The 20,852-nt window shown below is 35.6% G+C and overlaps 1 protein-coding gene across 1 annotated transcript in view; it reads left to right on the plus strand.

Annotated features, from left to right (window-relative positions):
• Window positions 1-15,788, plus strand: part of FSIP1 (fibrous sheath interacting protein 1) — a 90,844-nt gene extending 75,056 nt beyond the window's left edge. The window contains exons 11-12 of the mRNA XM_075713170.1: window positions 14,567-15,113; window positions 15,781-15,788. Of these exons, the coding sequence (XP_075569285.1) occupies window positions 14,567-15,113; window positions 15,781-15,788 (555 nt within the window). The remainder of the gene's footprint in view (window positions 1-14,566; window positions 15,114-15,780) is intronic.
• Window positions 15,789-20,852: the final 5,064 nt, after the last annotated feature.

A 20,852-nucleotide genomic window follows, 5' to 3' on the forward strand; every position in this document is an offset into this window, starting at 1 on the left:
CTCGTTCATTTTAACAATTAGGTATAGGTCTCAAATTGTGCCAGCCAGGCTGGTATATATACACATAATCACATTGTAGAGGCTACACTACTACACAGCATCATCCTTCCAGATTGCAGCTGTATCCAGTCTTGGTATTTATATAGATTTTTGTGTCTCCGACAACAACAGGTTAGATATTTATGTATGGTTTTATTATTGTCATTAGCATAAAAAAATCAGAGAACTTCTATCTCTTCTAGTATGCTCTTATTGCATCTTATGTAGTATAATAATGCTAGAAACTGCTGCTAAACCATGTGTTTTCAGAGGTGTGTATCTTTCTATGAACATGTGTTATACTTGTCTTAGCTTGATATATGAACTGTGTTTCAATCAGATCCTTGGTACCTTTAACTTGGATAATTTGCCCATCTATCCTGAAACGCCTTTAAAAGTTTGAAATATTAATAAGCTTAATGGAAAAGCATGTTAACCTAAGCATGAGTGTCCTTTGTTATGACTTTTAAATATTTATCACCCACCCTAAGCTTCTACTTTTTGTTTCAAAAAATGACCTGTTCTTTTCTCAATGTATTTCAACAGGAACTCTCTATGTGAATTAGCCTAACGAGTAAGTAGCTTTCTGCTAACTGCCTGGAAGATGCACACAAAACTCTTGACTGTGTCATTGCCTACTGATTCAGTAGCTGTGATTCCACATAACTGAGAGTAGTGTAGTGTCCTCTAAAACCACCAATGTCATCATTAATTCATCAGAAACACAGCTGTGAACTTTGGTTGTTTTTTTTACCAAAGCAACCGGGCAAAAACATTCCAATGTGCAGTAAAGAAAGTTCCAAGCAACTGGGGTGCACAGCGCTTTGTGTTTAAGCCATTGACCTTGTAATGTGATCACACAGACTTTTTGTAAATTAATCTTTCAGATCTTATGAGTGACATGTGAACTTTGACTTCATGGGCAAAAGACAGACTCCAGCTCCAGTAGAGTCACCTGTTTCCCAAATGCATGATAAATTTACATAACTTTCTTTTGAAAAACATGAGTCTTTTGGTGCTTTCATGTCTTTTACTAGGGGAAATATTAGACTTTTTTTTTCCTTTTTGGGCAGTGGTGTACATCATTGAGTATAAATGGGATTGTCCCAAGCTTCATTTAAATATATATTTTAGCTATTCCTATAGCACTTATACGTTTCAAGCTGCAAAACATTAACTTTTCTATGAGCTACATACAGCTGTACCATTTTACATTTTGGTAATTTGTTTGTTGTTTCTAGAATTGTATTAATTTCCCTAAATGTAAATTTTCTCAGAATCCGTGTTTACACAGCTGTTTTGAAATACATTTTACATATGAGCATGTTCAGCAGAAAATGGGTGAAAAATTCAAACACTAAAGTATTCCTGTATCATCAAGACATTATTTCTTGAACTATGAGTCTTTTTACTATAAAGTCTTTAGATTTTTACATGAGCATAATTATTTTTGTCCCTGATGAAGGAAAGCTGGTATACTTATGCTAAGTAGATGCTATTTGGGCTATCTGGTTTCCTGTACATCTGTCACTTGGCTTGTGGCATTCTCTTTGGTGATGAGGAGTAAGTACAGGAGCCTGCACAGTGTGGTTGTGTGACCTGTCAAATGCCATCATTGCTTCTAGTTACAAAGACATAGCCATCTCTTGTTTACCAAGCATGGGTTTACCAGGAAATGAGTAAGTGGAGGGAAGGAAATATGCGTACTACAATGTCGCATTATGTACCTATTGGCCCATATCTTCCATAGTCAAATCAACCTTCTGTCTCTGTAAAGTGAGTAAAGTCTTTCTTGCTTTTTATCTGTATGTAGATACATAGACCTGTGCTTCTGATTACACAAACCAGGATAATAACAGTAAGGAACTGCAACATTTCGAATGCATGTGAATAGATGTCTTTCTTCTAAGATATGAGAAAGGATCTATGACAGAGAAAGAGAACAGCAGAAGATGCTGAAAGGAGGTTTTATTTCTAAGGCCTAGAGAATTAAAAACTATCATAAATTTAGTGGCAGAAAGTAACTATGAGGTTTTTCCTCATCCCCCCAGAAGAAAAAAGAGGCTGGCTCTCGTACCTGGTCTTATAATGCTTATACCGTTTCTAGTTTGAGGACATACAATACATGGATTTTAGTTATAATAATAGAGGAAATTTATCATGCCAGCAGGAATATGGTCATTGGTACCATTGCACATTTATAATACGTGTTAGACAAACCTGAGGAAAAACTATAAGGGTTTTAATAAATGATCAAAACTGAAGTTTACTTTAACAACTAGACCTACTGAAAAGTGACCTTTGTAGTTAGATAAAAAAAGAATAATATTATCATTTTACATTCTAATTTTTTTAAAACAGCTGTCAAACATCAAGTAATAATAATTGTTTTAATAATAACTTGCTTTATCTCAGTCTTAGCTTTTCTGATTATTATGTGGTAAATGTAAATTTTCTGGTAATATTTGAATATTTCAAGGTTTAACTCCTGTTCTTGTACTTACTGAAAGGATCGACCCCCCCACCCCCCTCAAAATCAAGAACGGGTGCAGGCAGGCTTGAAAAGACAAATAAAATGTTTTCCCTGGGGCAATATTGTTCATCGCATTCTTCCTAAAGGCTTTTGGTTTTTCGTTTTGAATGGAAATAGAAGAGCCAGATGCAGGTATCTCATTTCAAAATACCCTTCCATTCTTTAGGAAAAAAAAAAAAGATTCTTCATTATTCTCTTTCTTTTTTAAAAATGTTTTTTTCAGCACTCCATAAAATATATGCCCACATTGACAAGCACAGCTGCAACATGATGTTCCCTATAGAAACTTTGCACTTGCCTTGTGGCAACAAGCCCCACCAAACACAAAAAGAAAATAAAATTCTTTATCAGTTCTTTCTCTGACATCTCGTAAGCAGAGACGGAGATGTGGAAAAACTATCCCTACACTTACTCATTTATCTATACTCATGTACAGTGATTTTTCTCAAATTTTATAGATTTTAGATGGGATGTTCCTTAGTGAGTGTAGTTATTCATGCCATGAATTGAAAGGGTCAGAAACATTTCATGAGCAGTAAATGGGAACTTGATTTTTTTCTTTTTTTAAGAGACTTAATGTTCCTGCCACTGTGAGGTAGGATTCTGTATTTGCAATTCACATAACTACAAATATTGCAAACTTCTCTTCCTTTTTCCCACAAGTTGTGTAATTTTCAGTACTGTTAAAGCTCTAGGTTTTTGCAGTACCATAATTGCACTAGCATCTTCGCTCCTATTAAAAAAGAGACGAAACCAAGCCTTTCTTTAAAACTGTAACAATTAAAAGATCAAAACAAGAAAAAATTACAGTTTCAGATGTACTAGACCTGGTATTTTTGGAGAGGTGTCCTGGCTCTCAGTGTTTGAGTACTTGCATTTGCCAATACATGGGAATGTTGTACATGCTTTTATTGAGCTTGTGGGATGAACTACAACAACAAGACAATGAAAGCTAAGGCAGTGTGATACGTTATGGGTCTTGTTTTTTAAAACTAGGTGTCTTTACAGTTCTGTACTTTGACATATTTCTCAGAAACAATTTTCTGAAAAGTAGTGTCTTGTATAACTTTTTCTAATCCGCTGTGATTTACCAAATTTCTGTTGTAATATTGATCTCTACTTCTTCCCATTTATTCTCTTTTTGTTTAGTATCCTTTGAATTGTGTTGTCAGAGAGGTTTCAGTTTTAAAACAGTAATTTGTAAGCAAAACTCTAAGTGTTCTTTTCTTTAGATTTTAGTTGGGTTGTATTACAATCTGAAGTGCTGGTGTCTCTCTGCCGCCTGTGTGGACCTTGAGGAACTACAGTTAACATTAGTGCTTGGCTGAGGCTCTTGATTTAGGTGGCATGAATGTGAAACAAAGAGAGGAATAGTATTATCTGTATTTAATGCAGAGTCAAAAACTCTGTAAGAAAGCCACATTTATGAAAGAAACTGCGTGCTTTTTTCCGTGACTTGGATAATTGAGATTGTATACTAGCTGTATTACTTCACTAGAGAACACTGTGGGTTTCTGTATCTTGAACTTCATTCATAACATACTTCTCCTATTGGGAGGGAATATTTCCATCTCCAAAATATATATCACAGGTCAGGTTTCCCATGTACATATATATGTTATACAGTAAAAGTCAGTATTCAGAGGTGCATGTCGCTATTGAGACACAGGACAAATTAATAAGATTCACTTTAAAAGATACCCCTAAAGAATATCAGGAAATATGGTCTGAACACCTAGAATACATAAACTATTTTTTTTTTTTTTTATTTTTTAAGCTTCTGCCTATAGTTGCTTTTGGTGAGTCTTCGTGGCTTGATGCTCCTTGGGCCAGTCCTTCTTATTTTTACTGAGACTAAACTACACCTAACTACATAGGTCATCTAGATCATGTGTTTGTGGCTTCCCTGTTTTCCTTCATATGGAAGGGAGGCATTTTGTTAGTTTTGCTGGTGTTTTAGCACCTGCAGTGAAGTTTCTTATGTTATGAAGAAACAAATCTCTGTGTCCTTAGTTTTATTATTATTTCTATTTTCTCTTCCCCCAATAGATTATGGACCTGTAAGTATTCTTAAAATCTTAAAAGGTACTTTGTTGCAGAGTTTTAAAATGTCCATAATAAGATACTGTGGTTCCATTATGCTACACTGTATCTACTTCTTGGACCAATAAAAGCCAACATGACGAAAAGAAGAAAAATAAATGTGTTTTTGTAACAGAAAACAGCTGCAACCACATCAAGGCATTTTTGTCTACTCTACTGGCTTTGCTGAAAATTAAAGCCACGACTTAATAAATTTCAAGGCACATAGTTCTATGGAATGAAATCTGTTAAATGCTTAATAACAAACAGTTAAAAACACAAAATGGGATGTTTAGGAAACTGTTCCTGAATGCTAAATAGCCTAGATCGCAGAAGTTCTGCTTCTTCAGTAGAGGCTAGAAAATGAAAGTCTTATTCAGAATGATGGATTGTAAATACCAGTTCAGGAATTTGTGTCTTAAGATTTTGCACATATGTTCAGTGTATTAAAATAAAAACAGCTTGCTTTCTAACCTAAGAATACTTGAAACTGTATGAAATCAAGTGCTCTAAAACCAGTCAGCTATCCATTTGTTGAGGAAGATTTTAGAAAGGAGAGAAAAAAATATACAGTGACTCATATATAGTGCAATGCTTAGTTTTTTCTATCTACAAATGCAGTAGATTAGATGAGCTAAACGTTGAACTAATCTGAAGTTAGAAGAGTGGAATTCTTGCAAAACATCTGTTGACAACCTTGGAGTAGATGGATTTTAAATTCAAAGTTATTTAAATCAGAGACTTTTATCATATTTAAATCAAGGGGGGTTTACATCATGATTTATGCAGCTTTTAAAATTCTTAAACTTTTAAATTATTCTTAAGAACGATTGACTCTCACTGTTTAGCGACTACTAGGATACATTGATTTTCAATGATATACGCCCATTACATTAAGTCAGTACCTCTTTGCCCTAGCCAGGAAAATATATTCTCTGCCCATATTAATGTATGGTTACTTAGAATTGTAGTTCTTACCTTTTGTTCTATTAAAGATACTGAGTAAAATCTCTTCCTTTGTTGATTCCTGCTTACTAGAAATTTGTGCTGTGCCCTGCAGCTTATGATGGAAGGTGGAGTATAATTCAATAGCAAGACAACAGTGTTTCAAAACTATTGAAACTTAACTAATCGAATTTTTTATTACACAAAAGTCAAATATGCTATACAATTACAGGCAGGTTTTGGATCTTAGGGCAAGAAGTACGAGAACACAACAAACTGGTTGCGGTTAGGGAGGAGAATAGAATAACATTATAACATTTTAGGATCTCTCTTGGACAGAACCAGATTTCATTATGATGTTGGAAATGTTTAAAAAAAAATACCCCTGTTGAAAGCTACTTGCTTTCTTGTTAAAAGGAAGTATTACCTGCAGTTATTGGATTGATCCTATTGCCTGAAAAGTCTCCATGATTTTAGAATACTAGATCTCTTCTTGCATTTGTTTTTATTCATCATCAGAAGATCAAAACAAGTTGCTTGCTCTTCTAGCTCCTCCTTCTTCTTCTCTAGCTTCTAGTTTGTTTTCTCAAATTCAGATGAAACAGGATTGAACTAAAGAAAACAGGGTAAATTCAAATGCAGGACGAGAGGAAATGGGCTCAAGCTGCGCCAGGGGAGGTTTAGATTGGATATTAGGAAAAATTTCTTCACAGAAAGGGTAGTCAAGCATTGGAACAGGCTGCCCAGAGAGGTAGTGGAGTCACCATCCCTGGAAGTTTTCAAAAAGCGGGTGGATGTGGCGCTTCGGGACATGGTTTAGCGTAGTCTACCCTTGATTGGTTTAGTGTGGACTTGGTAGTGTAGGTTAATGGTTGGACTGGATGATCTTAAAGGTCTTTTCCAACCTAAACGATTCTATGATTCTATGATTCTATAATTCTATGATTCTTAGTACCTCTGAAAGAGACTATAATTATCAAAATTTGGCTTATCGATTCATTTAACTCATCAGACTCAGCTGCTAAGGTAGTAACAATTCCCAGCCACTAATAAAACATTCTTTATAACTTGTTTTTGTTTGAATATGGTTTTTTATTTAATGTATAATAGTTTATGTTTTAGGAAGGTCAGACTTTGCCAGAATTAGCCATAGTTTCACACTCACCAGTATTTTAGGAAAGATTAGTTAAATAGGAAAAATATCTCTAATTTAATTTAAAATAATTTCTATTACCCTTTATTTGCTCTTGTGTTTAGGTATTATACACAATATATTAAGAATTTCCTTTTATATTCCTTTGTCAACCATTTGTTTTGTTGTGTAAAACCTACTATTCATAAGTTAATTGGGTAATAAAATATACGAGTTTTACTGTTTTGTAACAGTAAATAAAAAATCACTTAGCTTTCTTTTTAACATAATGCATAAGTCTTATGTTAGCTCCTAAAATGACAGAAAAAGCCAGCATGCTAATGGAAATACAGATTTTAATGAGTTATATTTGATATTTTAACTGCTTAGGTTTGAGTGTAGTGCTGTTTAGGTTCTAAAGGTTACAAATACTATATTCAGTTCAGTTAATGGACATGGAGCTTCAAAGTCATAATATTCCTCTAATGCATAAATGCATATGTAGGCAATTGAGAAAAATAATTATATAGAATAACCTTCAATTACTTTAAAAATATTATTTGTTTATTAGTAAATACACACCTGATAGGAATGTTAGAAACTTTTAGACCTGTGTGACATTTTCACATTTTGTTTCCTAAAGTTACCTTCTTAAGACTTTGGTGAGGACATACAAATTTAGATTGTGGTGTCCGTGGGTGAAAATGTCATTGCTAATATGCAGGCACCTAGAAAATGTTATGCAACCTGTAGATCAAAAGCTGCCATGAAATGAAACTAAAATTGAAAGTAAGCTTCAGAAAATGAAGGGTAAAAAGTACAACTTATAGCAATTCAGAAATAAAGCTTTTTGGATCTTTAAAAGTTATAAGATTATTTCCACATGCTTGAAGAAGAAACTCAGACTTATAGCTACCGAAACCTCTTCATTATATCCTAGTGTAGTATCATGCAAACTTTGCAGCTGCAAGTAATGTAGCTTAGTGTCTGTGGTATCAGTTGAGAAGAAAATGATTGTAAAAGATATTTTAGCTTCCTTTTTTCTTCTCCTTCTGTCACCTCTGGCAAACAGTTGCTTTCTCTTTCCAAAATCTACAGGGTGTGGCATAGCTGATGAAGCAGTTTTTCATTATTTGCCCATTCAAACCACAACCAATTGACTGGATATTTTTGAGAAAGATAAACTAAAAACAAGTATTATGCCTCTTTGTAATGACTAAAATATGCATGTTTAAATTAGTTTTGCCTGCAAGAACTTGTCATAATTAATTTTACTTGTATAACCTGTAGGCTATTTTAAAAATCACAAAGAAAAGAACTGCTGCAATTACCATGTCTCTTCTTCACAATTTTCACCTACTTTTCTTTGTGTCTCTTGCTACTTGAAATAAGAGTAAAATTTTATAAACTCTTGTCCCCTTTTGATGTCTGTTAAGATACCTCTTTGTCAGAGAAAGGGGAAAAAATCCGGTTTTTATTTCCGATTTATTAATGAAGTTAATTTCCTCTTCTGAATTTTTATACTATTTTAAAATTTATTTTTCAATGGAGTTTTTATATGATTCTATGGGACAGATAATGGCTTTGATGTTGTGGTTCTGATGGCTCATGATATTCCAAGTTGAATTTTCTTTTCAGACAGTGATGTTACCAGATGCCCACTAATTTCTTTTTTTCTGGTGCTCTGGTTTTCTTGCCTAGATATTTCTGTCCTTTCTGCTTTCTGTCTCTTAGCAGCAGCAGCTACAGAAAATTGTCTACCAGACCTTTTCATTCTGCCCTTGCACAAACAGAAACAGTGGAAAAAATAAGAGAAGGGAAAATGTGACTAACGGAAGGAAAGATAGCAGAAGGAGGAAAAGAGCGAAATCAGGAGATTTTCTCCTATGGTTCAGGAATCCTGTTCATTCTTAAAGTTTTACATCTTTCCTGAAACATTACAGAATTCCCCAAATGCACCCAAACTAGACATAAGCACAGGACCACCAGATGGTGAATCATGATTGTAGCACAAGGAGCTCTTAATTTCTGAATCCATTATTTAGCTTCCAGTCATAATTTTTAACACCATCAAATCAATACACATTACTGTCCTCCCCAGAAGCATGCTCACCGAGTTGTAAATGTGTTTTTGATCTACTCTAGTTACATGTTTTCTCATTACATTCTGAAATAACTCTTCTGAAATAGCCTTAGAGAGGAAAGATTAACTTTTTTCTTTTACAACCTTTAAGCTCTTTCTTGTAACGCCGTGTTTTTAGAACAAACAAGCACTAAAAGCCGTAACATGACGTGCTGGACACTTAAGAATTTATTTGTAAAAGTGGATGTATGGGTCTCTGTCCTGGGTCTGGCTGGGGTGGAGTTAATTTTCTTCACAGCAGCTGGTATGGTGCTGTGTTTTGGATTTGTGACCAAAACCATGCTGATAACACACCCGTGTTTTAGCTGTTGCTGAGCAGTGTTTGCATAGCATCGGGGACTTCTCTGTTTCTCACTCTGCCCCCGCAATGAATAGATTGGGGATGTGCAATAGGCTGGGAGGGGACACAATGAGGCAGATGACCTGAACTAACCAAAGAGATATTCCATGAGATATAACATCAGGCACAGCAATAAAAAGGGAAAAGAGGGGGTTCTAGAAAGTCACCCATCTTTTTGCTCAGGAACTGGTTGGGCATTGGCCTACCCATGGGAGATGGTGAGTGATTGCCTTTGCATCAGTTGTTTCTTTTCTTTTCTTTTCTTTTCTTTTCTTTTCTTTTCTTTTCTTTTCTTTTCTTTTCTTTTCTTTTCTTTTCTCTTCTCTTCTCTTCTCTTCTCTTCTCTTCTCTTCTCTTCTCTTCTCTTCTCTTCTCTTCTCTTCTCTTCTCTTCTCTTCTCTTCTCTTCTCTTCTCTTCTCTTCTTTTCTCTTCTTTTCTCTTTTCTCTTCTTTTCTCTTCTTTTCTCTTCTTTTCTTTTCTCTTCTTTTCTCTTCTTTTCTCTTCTTTTCCCCCTTCTCCTTTGCTTATTAAACAATTTTTATCTTGATCCACAAGTTGTATTGCTTTTACTCTTCCTTTCCCCTTCCCCCGTCCTACTGGGGCGGGGGTGGGGGCAGGGAGTGAGCCAGCATCTGTATCATGCTTAGCTGCCTACTGGGGTTAACCCACAACAGTCTTATAAGGACATATTCCCATAATTTAAATTAGTTTACAAGTTATAGACACCAATCCTGATTTCTGTGCAGCACAAAAGAACTTTGGGCTTTTAGCATTTCTGGAAATTTTAAGAAGCTCATCCACAATGACATGATGTGTCTGGTTTTGTATGGAGCGTATTAATAATATTCCACAGTAGCACTGACCAGCGCTGTTCATAGACAAGTACATGGTGCTTCGGTGTGATGCATAAAGGTGAGACCTCAGAGTTGATGATGCATGTTGAGTTGAGTAGTGTGGAGACACAAGGCAAGGACTGCCTTTTCAAAGCAGAATGGAGCTGTTTGAGAAACTATTAAAAAGTCATTGAATAACTAAAACTTACGAAACCTTCCTGTGCTGATATGTCAAAAAACTGAATGTTGTCTCAACAGATTGGTGTACTCTTGAAATGGAGTCTTTTTATCAGGAAGGGAATAGTTACTTTAGAATTTACTGTAGCAGTCCTACACATCAGTAAAAATGTAAATTAGAGCGTCAAAGTAAATTGTTTCAAGCAAATAAAGTATCATGAGAACTGTTGACTGTAATACTTTCAGATTATGCAACAAAATATATGTTTATAGACATGCCAGCTACATGAGTCCTTAAACAGTCCTGACTTTCTAGTGCTTATTCATTTACTGTGTGTCATTTTATGATTATTTACTATAATTAGAAATAATCCTGACATATTAGCTTTCTCCACATGCTAAAATCTGATAAGGCCTTTCAGTGTTAGTCTGTTACTGTGTAGATGTGGAAAACAAGCCTAAAGCTTTGAACTTGCAAGCCTGTAGTCACAGCAGGTCTGTCCGCAGCAATCTACAAGTTTGCATTCCTACCACATGCAGTAAGGTTTTCTCTATAGACCCATGTCACCGAGGAATTCAGCAAGGAACAAGAAATCTTCAGTCAGAGAAGAGCCACAAGTGTGTGAAAAACTAGCCACACATAAACAGTAAAGGTCATTAGCAGGCTCCTAAACTCCTGGTTGGGAATTAGTTTTTTGGATCATTAACGGTAAAAAGCCTAGGAAATGAATAGCACTCAGTGTCCTATTAAAAATTAGCCAGAACAATTAAAAGGTTTTCCAATTTCTAATGGGAACCAGACCTAATAGCTCATTTTCCCTTGTCTAGTGGGCTGTTTCTGCATTTTGAAATACATTAATTTTATGTCTTTGTATTTTTAAAGAAATATCTTGAGGTATTTTTTCTGTATAGGAGTTGTAAATTATTTACAGTGAGGGCAGTGAAAGCTTGGGAGAAGTAGAATCTAGTGTCTCCCTAAGACAGGGTTACTGATTCCAAGTCTTGTGACTCTAAACTAGTACAGTTAGCTGTGACAGGATTTCTTCTGGTGTGTGCAAATGCATACTTTGCAAACTCCTCATACAGTTGCTGTATTATGTGATCCTGTGAGTTAAAATGCTCATTTGGTTGCAAATGCACAGCCTTTTTTGGTGTGAAGTGTCTCTCCTTAGGGTATTACATGTTTCCCTAAACTCAGTTTTCTGATTTCAACAGCAGCCTTTCTGCTTTCATTTCAATGTAAATTTCTTGCTGCCAAGTGGATGACTGATGGCTATTTAAGACCTATCTTCTCCTCTACTGTATATTTTTCCTTAACCCTAAAATGACTTTGGCACAAGAAAATTGCAAACAGTGAGCCTTTAGTATTTTAAAATGTAGTTTTTGGAGAGGTATGTTGAATACTTTCCTTATATTTGCATCCTCACAAGCACGTCTTACAAAACAATCCAAAGGGAGGAAGAGATAAAGAAAGAACAAAAATAAGTGATGTTTTACACTGTGTGCTTTGCCTGCACACCTGCCACTCTGGAGGAAAACAAGCCCACAGGTTACCAAACTGTTTCACTCTATAACTGTTATACTCATTTCCCTCCCCCTTCGCCTTAGGCTCTAAATCTCCCCTCTGGTAATAATCAAGGTAATCAATGAACTAATTGTCAAGACAAGCCATATGATTTTCCTGAAAGGAAAAAAGAAAAAATTAAATTTGGACAAGAAAAAGTAGATTGCAGATTAATGGGGTGGGGGTGGGGGGAATAAAAGGACAAAAGAAAGGCATGACAAGATGATCTTCCTCACTATGTTCATTTTGTACGCGTTCATTCATTTACACCAGATGCAGAATTCCTTTCTGCAGTGAGTGAATTGCCCTGTCATTAACATAAAATTAGCTCCAAATGATCTTGGCCAAGAGCTTTGAAATACGTTAGTATAGAAGCACACACTCAAAACCATATGGGAATCCATGTGGGTTTCCAGATGTGAGAATCTTCTGTGATACAAATATAGTTATGTTTACGTAGCATAATATTCTGCTCTGTGGATATACTCCAGATGCAGCTGTGCTTCCAGTGGTGGTATAACTATGTTACTGTGGTGCTCTGCCCAAGTCAATGCATCTTGTTTCTTATAATTCTAATAATGACTGCTTGTAAACAGACTTTGTCCTGCAAGTTAAAATACTCCTTCAAGAAATGTAAGAAGTTTGGTGTGGGCTAGTAGATTAGATTGAGAGTGAAAATTTGAAAAATTCCGTGTTTCATTTTTGATTTGTCGTGTTTTGCTACTAATTGTTTTTCCCTGTTTGACTTATTTTGCATCAGTGAGTACTTTCTGCACTAGGATTAAAATGTAAAAGCCTGAGAAAAGTTTGAAGAGGTCATAATTTTTTCTTTGTTATCTAAATAAGTGCCTAAGGTTTTGGTTTGACTTTAGTTATATTATCAAAAGTACATTGATTGATACCAAGATTAGCTGAACCTCGATACAATTACCTGATTTTATGTTCATCTAAATAAAGCTCTCTACACATAATGCTAGTCTGTTGATGCTCTTTTTTCTTTGTTTAAAAGCCCACAACATCTCAGTTTCTTTAATGCAGTTATCTTCTTTTGTATGTATAGGGAGTGAACTCAAAGTGTCTTTGGGAAGGAAATTGGTCTGTGCAGGAAAAGAGTAGTGGGTTGAATAAATCTATAAAACTGAGTTTAAGTACATCAGCTAGTGCCTGAACTGTAATCAGTCTATAGTAGCAGTTATTAGCTATTATTAATATTTGAATATGTAAATACAGAATGGTGTTTAAAAGTAACCTAAAATGTCTGTCTTGTTCACTTTGTAGTGTCACCTTGTAGTTTTTAATAACCACAACAAGTTTTACAAAGAAATACTATTTCCTTCCTGACTGAAAACTGTCCCCATTCATGAACATGAACAGTCAGTTTTCAGGTGTAATCCACACACCCTGTGCTACTTAGACTGTGATCTCATCATGTCATGTACATCAAACAGGGTCATATCACTCCTGTAGTTGGATAAGAGACCTTCAGGGAAAAAAAATATCAGCTAGACATCTGATATTGATCTTTCCTCTGAACCTACAGTAGCTCCATGCTCTAGCACAATGTAAAGTAAATTCTGTGTAACAGTCATTACACAGTGAATAAAATCGGTTTTTGACATAAATCACTGCAGCCTTAGGGAGTTCATCAGATTGTCAGCTGGTCCTTTGTCTCTTGGAGGTTGGGTAAAACTGAGGTTTTGATTGTAGAAAGCATCTTTTTCCATGTTACATAGTATCTATAACAGTTATAATATATATTATTGTATCTTCTATATCTCATATTTCATGGGCAAATGTATTATGTGTATCTAAGATATGTCTTGTACTTTCCATTATAATCTTTAAAGTGTCAGGGAGTACTGTGCTTCTCTGTTACCAAGGAGCTTTAAGGATTGTAAAGCCTAGAAGTAACTCCGCATTGCAAACCTCTCTGAGCAAAATATCCTTTGCTATTCTTCACTATTACCAGCTAACATCAATCATTATCTTTAATATCAAATTTTAAGAAATGTCCAGTAAAGGAAACCTGCATGATAAAAATGATGGGAGTGAGCCACTGTCTGAGTAAGAAATTGACTGAAAAGATAAATCTGTGAGCTATCTAAGCAGTGACAGTTTGTAGAAAGCAGTAAAACTCTCATACAGAAGATGGGGCCTTTTTCTGTCACATGCTATGGGACATACTTGACATGGTGTCAGTCCTGTAGATGAGTAACTGATGTGCTTTTTGTCACATGGTTGAGGGAGGCTATATTGCATTTCTGCAGTGAGCGGCTGGGAATACTTCAGTTAATGCCACAACCTTTGTGGGCTGGTGCTGTCCAAAACTGGTTTTGACCCCAGTTGCATTGCCCCAACAGCTGGAAGTCTTTTAGCGATGTGCTGTTTTGGTTTCAGTAACTAAAATCTTAAAGTGTGTATGTGTCTGTATGTATACACAACAAACCAAGATACATGAAAAAGTATGTGCTTTGGTAATTAAAAAGCAGTGATATCTAGTGGAAGACTAAGCAAAATCAAAGACCTCTCAGTGCTTTGTGGACATTGGACTTCTTTCCTAACTTTCAGCATCTAATCTATCTAGAACCTCGTGAAGATGTTACATAAATGATGTAATTAGGTAAATGTATATTTAAATTCAGTTTGAATTGAAAAACATTTATATCAGTTTAAGAGTTCTGCCAGTGCTTTTGTATCTCTGAAACTGTTTTATTGTGCTGCTTTTCATTAATTATATTTTGACAGAAGAAATTCTTGCCCTTTTTTTTTTTTTTCAGACTGAAGAACAAATGGGCCTCTCTGAAGAGCAGCTTAAGACCCTTCTGGAAGAATGTATGCAGCCTCAAAGAACAATAAGCAACGTTACCATGCCAAAGTCTCAGGAATCTCTTTCTTGTGGATTAAGTCCCCCTTGTTACACAAGTCAAGACTCCACTCTTCACTCCACATCTAGTCTTTCCAAAATGTTAGTTGAAGACCATATTGTAGGGATGTTAACGGCTCAGGAAAAGGCTGGACTTGAAGACAAAAGCTTGTGTGTTAATGCAGAGAGTGAAATCCCTGGCTACTATATCAGCAAAGCATTGGCTGATAGTCAGTTATCAAAGGATTCACTGGCCCAAACAGAGGAACCTGATGACCTAGAAGGTTTACAGAAGATGGGAGATAAGAGTATTACTGAAGGTTACTTTATGTCAAGAGCACTCAACACAAAAAGGTTGAAGAAACCTTCTTTCTTGGGTGAACCATTATATTGCATCAGCATGAACAATGAGCCATCCACAGAGGCTGACATTCTCAGCATACCACTGCAAACCAAAGGAGGTGAGACTCTTAACAACCCTTTAGAATAGGCTTTTGATTATGATGAAAAAACCCAAGCAGGTTCTCACCAAAGGTATGCACTAATACACGCTGATTATTATGGTGGCGCAAGGATGTACTTTTATAAACATAAAACTGTGCCAAAAATAATACACACAAAATAATAGAATGTTTATTAAAATTCTTGCCCTGACATAATTGACTATAAGACTAGGACTCTTATGAAATATAACATTGATGTTGATTAGTTCTGTCAACTGGAAAACAGTGTTGACAACACATATATATTATCTTTTTGGTAGTACAAAGTCATGTTCACTGTTCTGTGGAGAGCAAATATTCTCCCAGTAGCTGGTATAACAATTCACACAAAAATCCAAGTGTTTCTTGAATGTTTTTAATAAGGTAAACTCGGTAGTAGAGAAACAAACATGACCTAGCTATATTCAAAATAATAAATTGCTTTCAGGGAATTCAAATTTACACATAGAAAAAAAATAAATATTGCATAATTTCTATAAATTACTTTTACTTCAGTAAAAGAAAAAATAGATTTTAACCAGCAAAAGCTTAAATTCACCCTATCTGGTATTATGAAATGTCTCTATTTTTTATGTCCTTTACTTAAATGCAATTACATAGTGATATAATCTAAATCTACATTTAGATTTTTAGCCTAAGACCACTTCTCTTTCTGGAAAGCAAACTGTTCCAATAAACCAGATTTTAGGCAGGTATATCTCCATCTTTAATTTCTTTCATAACAGTTGTGACAGTATGAAGTTGTTTGTGACTGAAGTGCTATAGTTTAATTGTATTAGAAATCAATAAAATTTGTTAGGCTTGTCAAGATAGATCTTTGTTGTACTGGTAATCTGTTCTGAATTTGGAGAAACATTTTTTCACATTCATTGGTAATTTAGAAGAACATCCTAATACCTCTTTATTATGTTATCATTTCTTAATTATGATCACAACTGTTTGATTGTTCGTACTTAACCTTTCTACAGTGAAGGGAATGTTAATTTTTTTTTAAAGTGTTCTGCCTATCAGAAAGCAAGAAGGCTTGTTACTGCTGTTTTCACACTGCCAAACAGACTTGGTATTCAGACTCCCCTGCCATATTTGCCCGTTATGAGATTTAGGCCATAGCTGCAATAGGAAGAAAGTAGAGATACAATACCTGTAGAAAAGGTTGGGTTGGGTTGTTTGTTTTTTTTTTTTTTGGTAGGTTAGTTTTCAGCTAACTTCACATGCCAGCTTTGCTCTTCATGTAGATGCAAGCATCAGAAGAGTGGAGCAAGGGAAGAAGGAAGACCAGCGGGGTTAGCTCAGTTGGTTAGAGCACGGTGCTAATAACGCCAAGTTCACAGGTTCAGTCCCTGCTCACTGCAGGGGGGTTGGGCTCGACGATCTCTCAACGTCCCTTCCAACCCAAAGCATTCTATGATTCTATGAAGTGGTCTGCCCCAGAGGAGAGTGGGGTGGCAGTGGTGGTGATGGGGAACGCCCCAGAGAACCACCTCTGCCAGGGGCAGCCTGATGTCATGCAGGATTAACACGGCTACATACTGCACCACCAGTCTTAGACAGGAGCTGACAGTGAGAAAAACTCAAGTTTAAGTTGCTGCCTTCACATGAATTAAAGATGTCCTTTAGTCTGAATAGATGTAGTACAGTCAGAGTCAAGTATGACTCAGCCCCAGCGACCATCTCTCGTAGTGTATTTTAAGATGGGATGTGTTAAATCAAGCAAAACACTGTGCACTGTAACCACTGTGTGGTGAAGTGAGCAGGTAACTGTTCATACCTGTTGTGGTAGACATAGTCACCGTGAGCTAATTTTGTTGCACAAGAGAGAAAGGAGATTTCAGCTATTAAGTAAACTTTCATATGGGACATCTCATGGTAAAAGTCTTTAAAGTGAATGTGTTAATGTTTATCACATAATAATTTAAATATCTTTGAGTCATAATTATGCAGTGTCACAGCAATGCAATAGGGTGTTTCAATTATCTATTTTCAGTAGTGGCTGAGTAATGTTCAACCATATAGACCTCAAATCTGTATGGTTAATAAACACCTTGGTTTTATGGTAATTTTGCATACCAGGTTTTTTTTTTTTTTTTGGGGGGGGGAGTCTTCTGAATTTTCAGTCTCTAGATCTTTTAATTTTTACTAAAAACCTAAAAATAAAACCAAGGATGTCATTACAGATATCATTACCTCATCAGGCTTTGAGTCTTTGTGTCAGTGTCTGATTTTTAAAAATGGTGTGAACAGGTAATCTTTAGGTGCAATAAAAGTAAGTGCAAAATAAAACCCACTTCAGAGGTTTGTGATTGTTTTTACATTACTGCCAAATATTTTGCAGTTATCCATAAGTTTAAATTAATTATATTCAGATTTATCGTATTCCATTAACATTACTCTAATGCTAAAACATACATCCAAAATTAGCATTAAATAGACGGCAATCCATTCTTCTGATTTTTGTCAATGTACTGCTTATGAGAAAGTGTACAGCATAAACCAGAAAACCCTGATACCTTACCATGGAATTAGTTTCTTTCCCACAAAGGTGACTCAGTTCTGTCTTAAGCAATTATTCCTGGCCATAAGCAAAAGGTTGTGATTTTAATCAAATTTGTCAAGTTGCCTAATGTATTCTATAGGTAAGCTTGTTGTTAGTTGAGACATGATTACATGCACTAATTGTATGGAGGAATGGAGATCCCAGTGGAATCCAGTTTAAGGCAAATACGTCTGCAGATGAAGGTGTCAGGTGTATTTTTATTTTTAAGAGACATTTACATAGTTGAGCTTTGTTATAGTCTTAATTCTGAAGGACATTTAAACATATATGCATAATCTTCTGTAAACAGTTTGATTTTCTGGCCTGCTACATGTGGTTTAAACTCTGTGTAGTGCTGTGTAAGCAAACAAAACTGTGTTTGTGTGAAACTGGTTTAGCATAATTTTGGTTTCACAGTCATTATGGTACTGTAGTCTGTGATATAGATTTACTGTAATACGTTCTTTAAGAAAAGCATAATTATTGACACCATTCATATATATATATCTGTGTATATATGTATATGAAGGAAATTCCCATGTGCCTTCAGAGATAAGTAATTCCTGCTTCTGGAAAGAAGCGGTAATTTGCATCAGGGTCATACACATATATGTATAGGTGATGTTTACTGAGGTAAACTGAAGCCAGACTTACCCACAGTCAGATATGAAAAGGTTGTTATTTCTCAATTGTGTGAGCTAATTGGTAATTATTTCCAGCTCTTTTTTTTTTTTTTGCTATATTAAGTAGAAGTTGTATCAAAAACTGCTGTTGCTTTTTCCTCTTGCAAATAATATTGTGCTTGCAGCAGTTCAGCATATGATTCTTTTCTTTTTTACAGATGATATGAAGATTGAAAGTTGAGGGGAGAGTGATTATATGCTTCTTTACACAACAGTTTTTCTAAAAGTGTGGTTTTCAGACACTCTGAATGCAATGGATTATCATCATTGAAAACTGTTCCATGAGGTGATTTAGTCTTAAGAGATAATTATTATTATCATTATCATATATTGTTGCTCTTTGACTTCAGAATAAACTCTTGCACTTCATTAAATTTCCTGGGAGTGTTCTATCTAATAAATAAATGTACATACGCATTTGTGTAGCGGTATGTCTGATAGACGTGCATGTCTTTGTTCATGAAAAATATAAACCACAACTTGCAAATTCCATTTCTACTGGTGAAACTTTATGAGAACGGATATGAAATGTATATAATAATTTTGTCTTTCCTCCTTTACACACAGTCTACTTTTTTCATTTAGTTAGCTAAAACCTGGCCTCCGTTGTCCCAGTACGGTTTGCCGGAGCTTGCAGCCTGTCTGCCTGCTGAGCCCTGACTCACTGAAGGACCCAAATCGTACTCAATCTTTTGCCCCGGGGCTGTCTGCTGGACTGCTGGTTTGATTGAAGGTAAAGCCTTGCACAAGTCCTGTGCTGGATCAGACGATCAGCACCAGTCTGCTTGGCTGTGTCCGATTCTTGATGCTGTGAAGAGTGTAACCATATAGCAAACAATCTTGTCCTCTGGTTAAGAAGTGTAACTAGTGATGAAAGATTGCAGTCCCTTGTGAAGGCTTGGCGCGAATGAAAGTGAAGGAGTTCAGAAGTTTGCCCTAGCAGTTACGGGATTGTGAAACCTTATAGTAATGGCTAGCTGGAGGGAGGATAATACAGATGTTTTGTGTTTGAGATAATAATAAAAATTCATTACAAGTTTTTGCTTGTCTACTCTTTAACTACTGTTTCTCCTGAATTTTCTACTTATTTACTGAGCTGATGGTTGGTTTTTCATTTTGTGCACTGTAGTGTCAGAATAAGAAGAAATTATTAAAAAAAACATGGTTCTCTTTTAAAGGGTTTTTTTGGGGGAGTGGGGGGGAGATGTTCTAGCAGAGAAAACTCAATAGATTTTCCCACTGCCAAGCTCTCATTTGACATAAGCTAAAAGGACAAATTCTTTCTCAGCTAATATGCTAGCCATTTAACATTCAACAAGAAAAGATGCATGGATACAATGTTAGCTATACAATGGCTGCGTTATGGCACAGGGTTTACTTGAACTAATCTGAATGTTTAAATTAATGCACATACTGGCCCAGTTTTTAATCTCATTTACGGAGTTGCCAGTCTGAGTGGATGTACACTCCTGAGGAAGTGGTAATAGTATGGATATAAGAGAGATCAGAATCTAACCTACTTTCTTTTAATTAAGAATGTAAATGGGATACTATATTTGTGACAAGCAACTGCTATTTATTGTTTTATTTTCTGATATTTTTACTTGTTTTGCAACAGCAACAAGAAATCCATGGATACTGGGCGTTCTGTGTAGCCCCATTGCTCTGCATAGGATTGCCGTAAGCACGTTTCATGGAGCTTTGCAAATCTCACCTAGATGTATTTCTTATCGTCCTTAAAAATTTTAAGTCTGTGTCATAATTTCTTTACCATAAATATAATCAAAGCAATACTGACAATGTTTTTTCAAGAGTACTTTCTGTTGCTGTATGATATTCATGCAGGACTGTCCACTGGCTGTAATCTTTCCACAGTCCAGTTATTTTCACATGGAATTCATGTTTTATAGAGTCCTTCTCAAAAACAGTGTTAAAGTGCTCTGACAGTTTTTGAAGAAAACTAAGTTCTGTTTCAAGTTTATATGTAGAATATCTACAATATATATTAAGAGAAATAATAATTAATTCTTACTTTTCTGGTGTATTTTGTTATCTTAAATCTCTCACTGTTGTGAAAATGCTTTTCCTAGCACCCTCAAGGAAGAGCCTGTTGCTGACTAAGCCTTACAATATTCTTGAAGCCATGAATACAACTTTTTATTCACATCTGGCATTTCTGGGATAAGCAGGCAAGTTTGAATGACTATTAACTTGAAGAGTATATTCTGACAGGACCTCTATTACTTCACTTCAGGTCTTGGGAAGTGCTGAGCACTCTGCACCAGTTGTAGTCACTGCAAACCGCAGGGATCTCGCGCTCATGAAATGCTATGCCAAAGGTGCTTAGGGTCAGTACCTGAACTCAGAGACTGTGTCAAAAATTAGTGACCTAATATCTATCTAATGCTTGGTTTCTACTGCATTATATCAAATAACAGGTTCTTTGGGAAGATTTTATTTCTTACTTGATGTTACAAGTGA

The sequence above is a fragment of the Pelecanus crispus genome, chromosome 6, assembly GCF_030463565.1.
Source record: "Pelecanus crispus isolate bPelCri1 chromosome 6, bPelCri1.pri, whole genome shotgun sequence".
Lineage (NCBI taxonomy): Eukaryota > Metazoa > Chordata > Aves > Pelecaniformes > Pelecanidae > Pelecanus > Pelecanus crispus.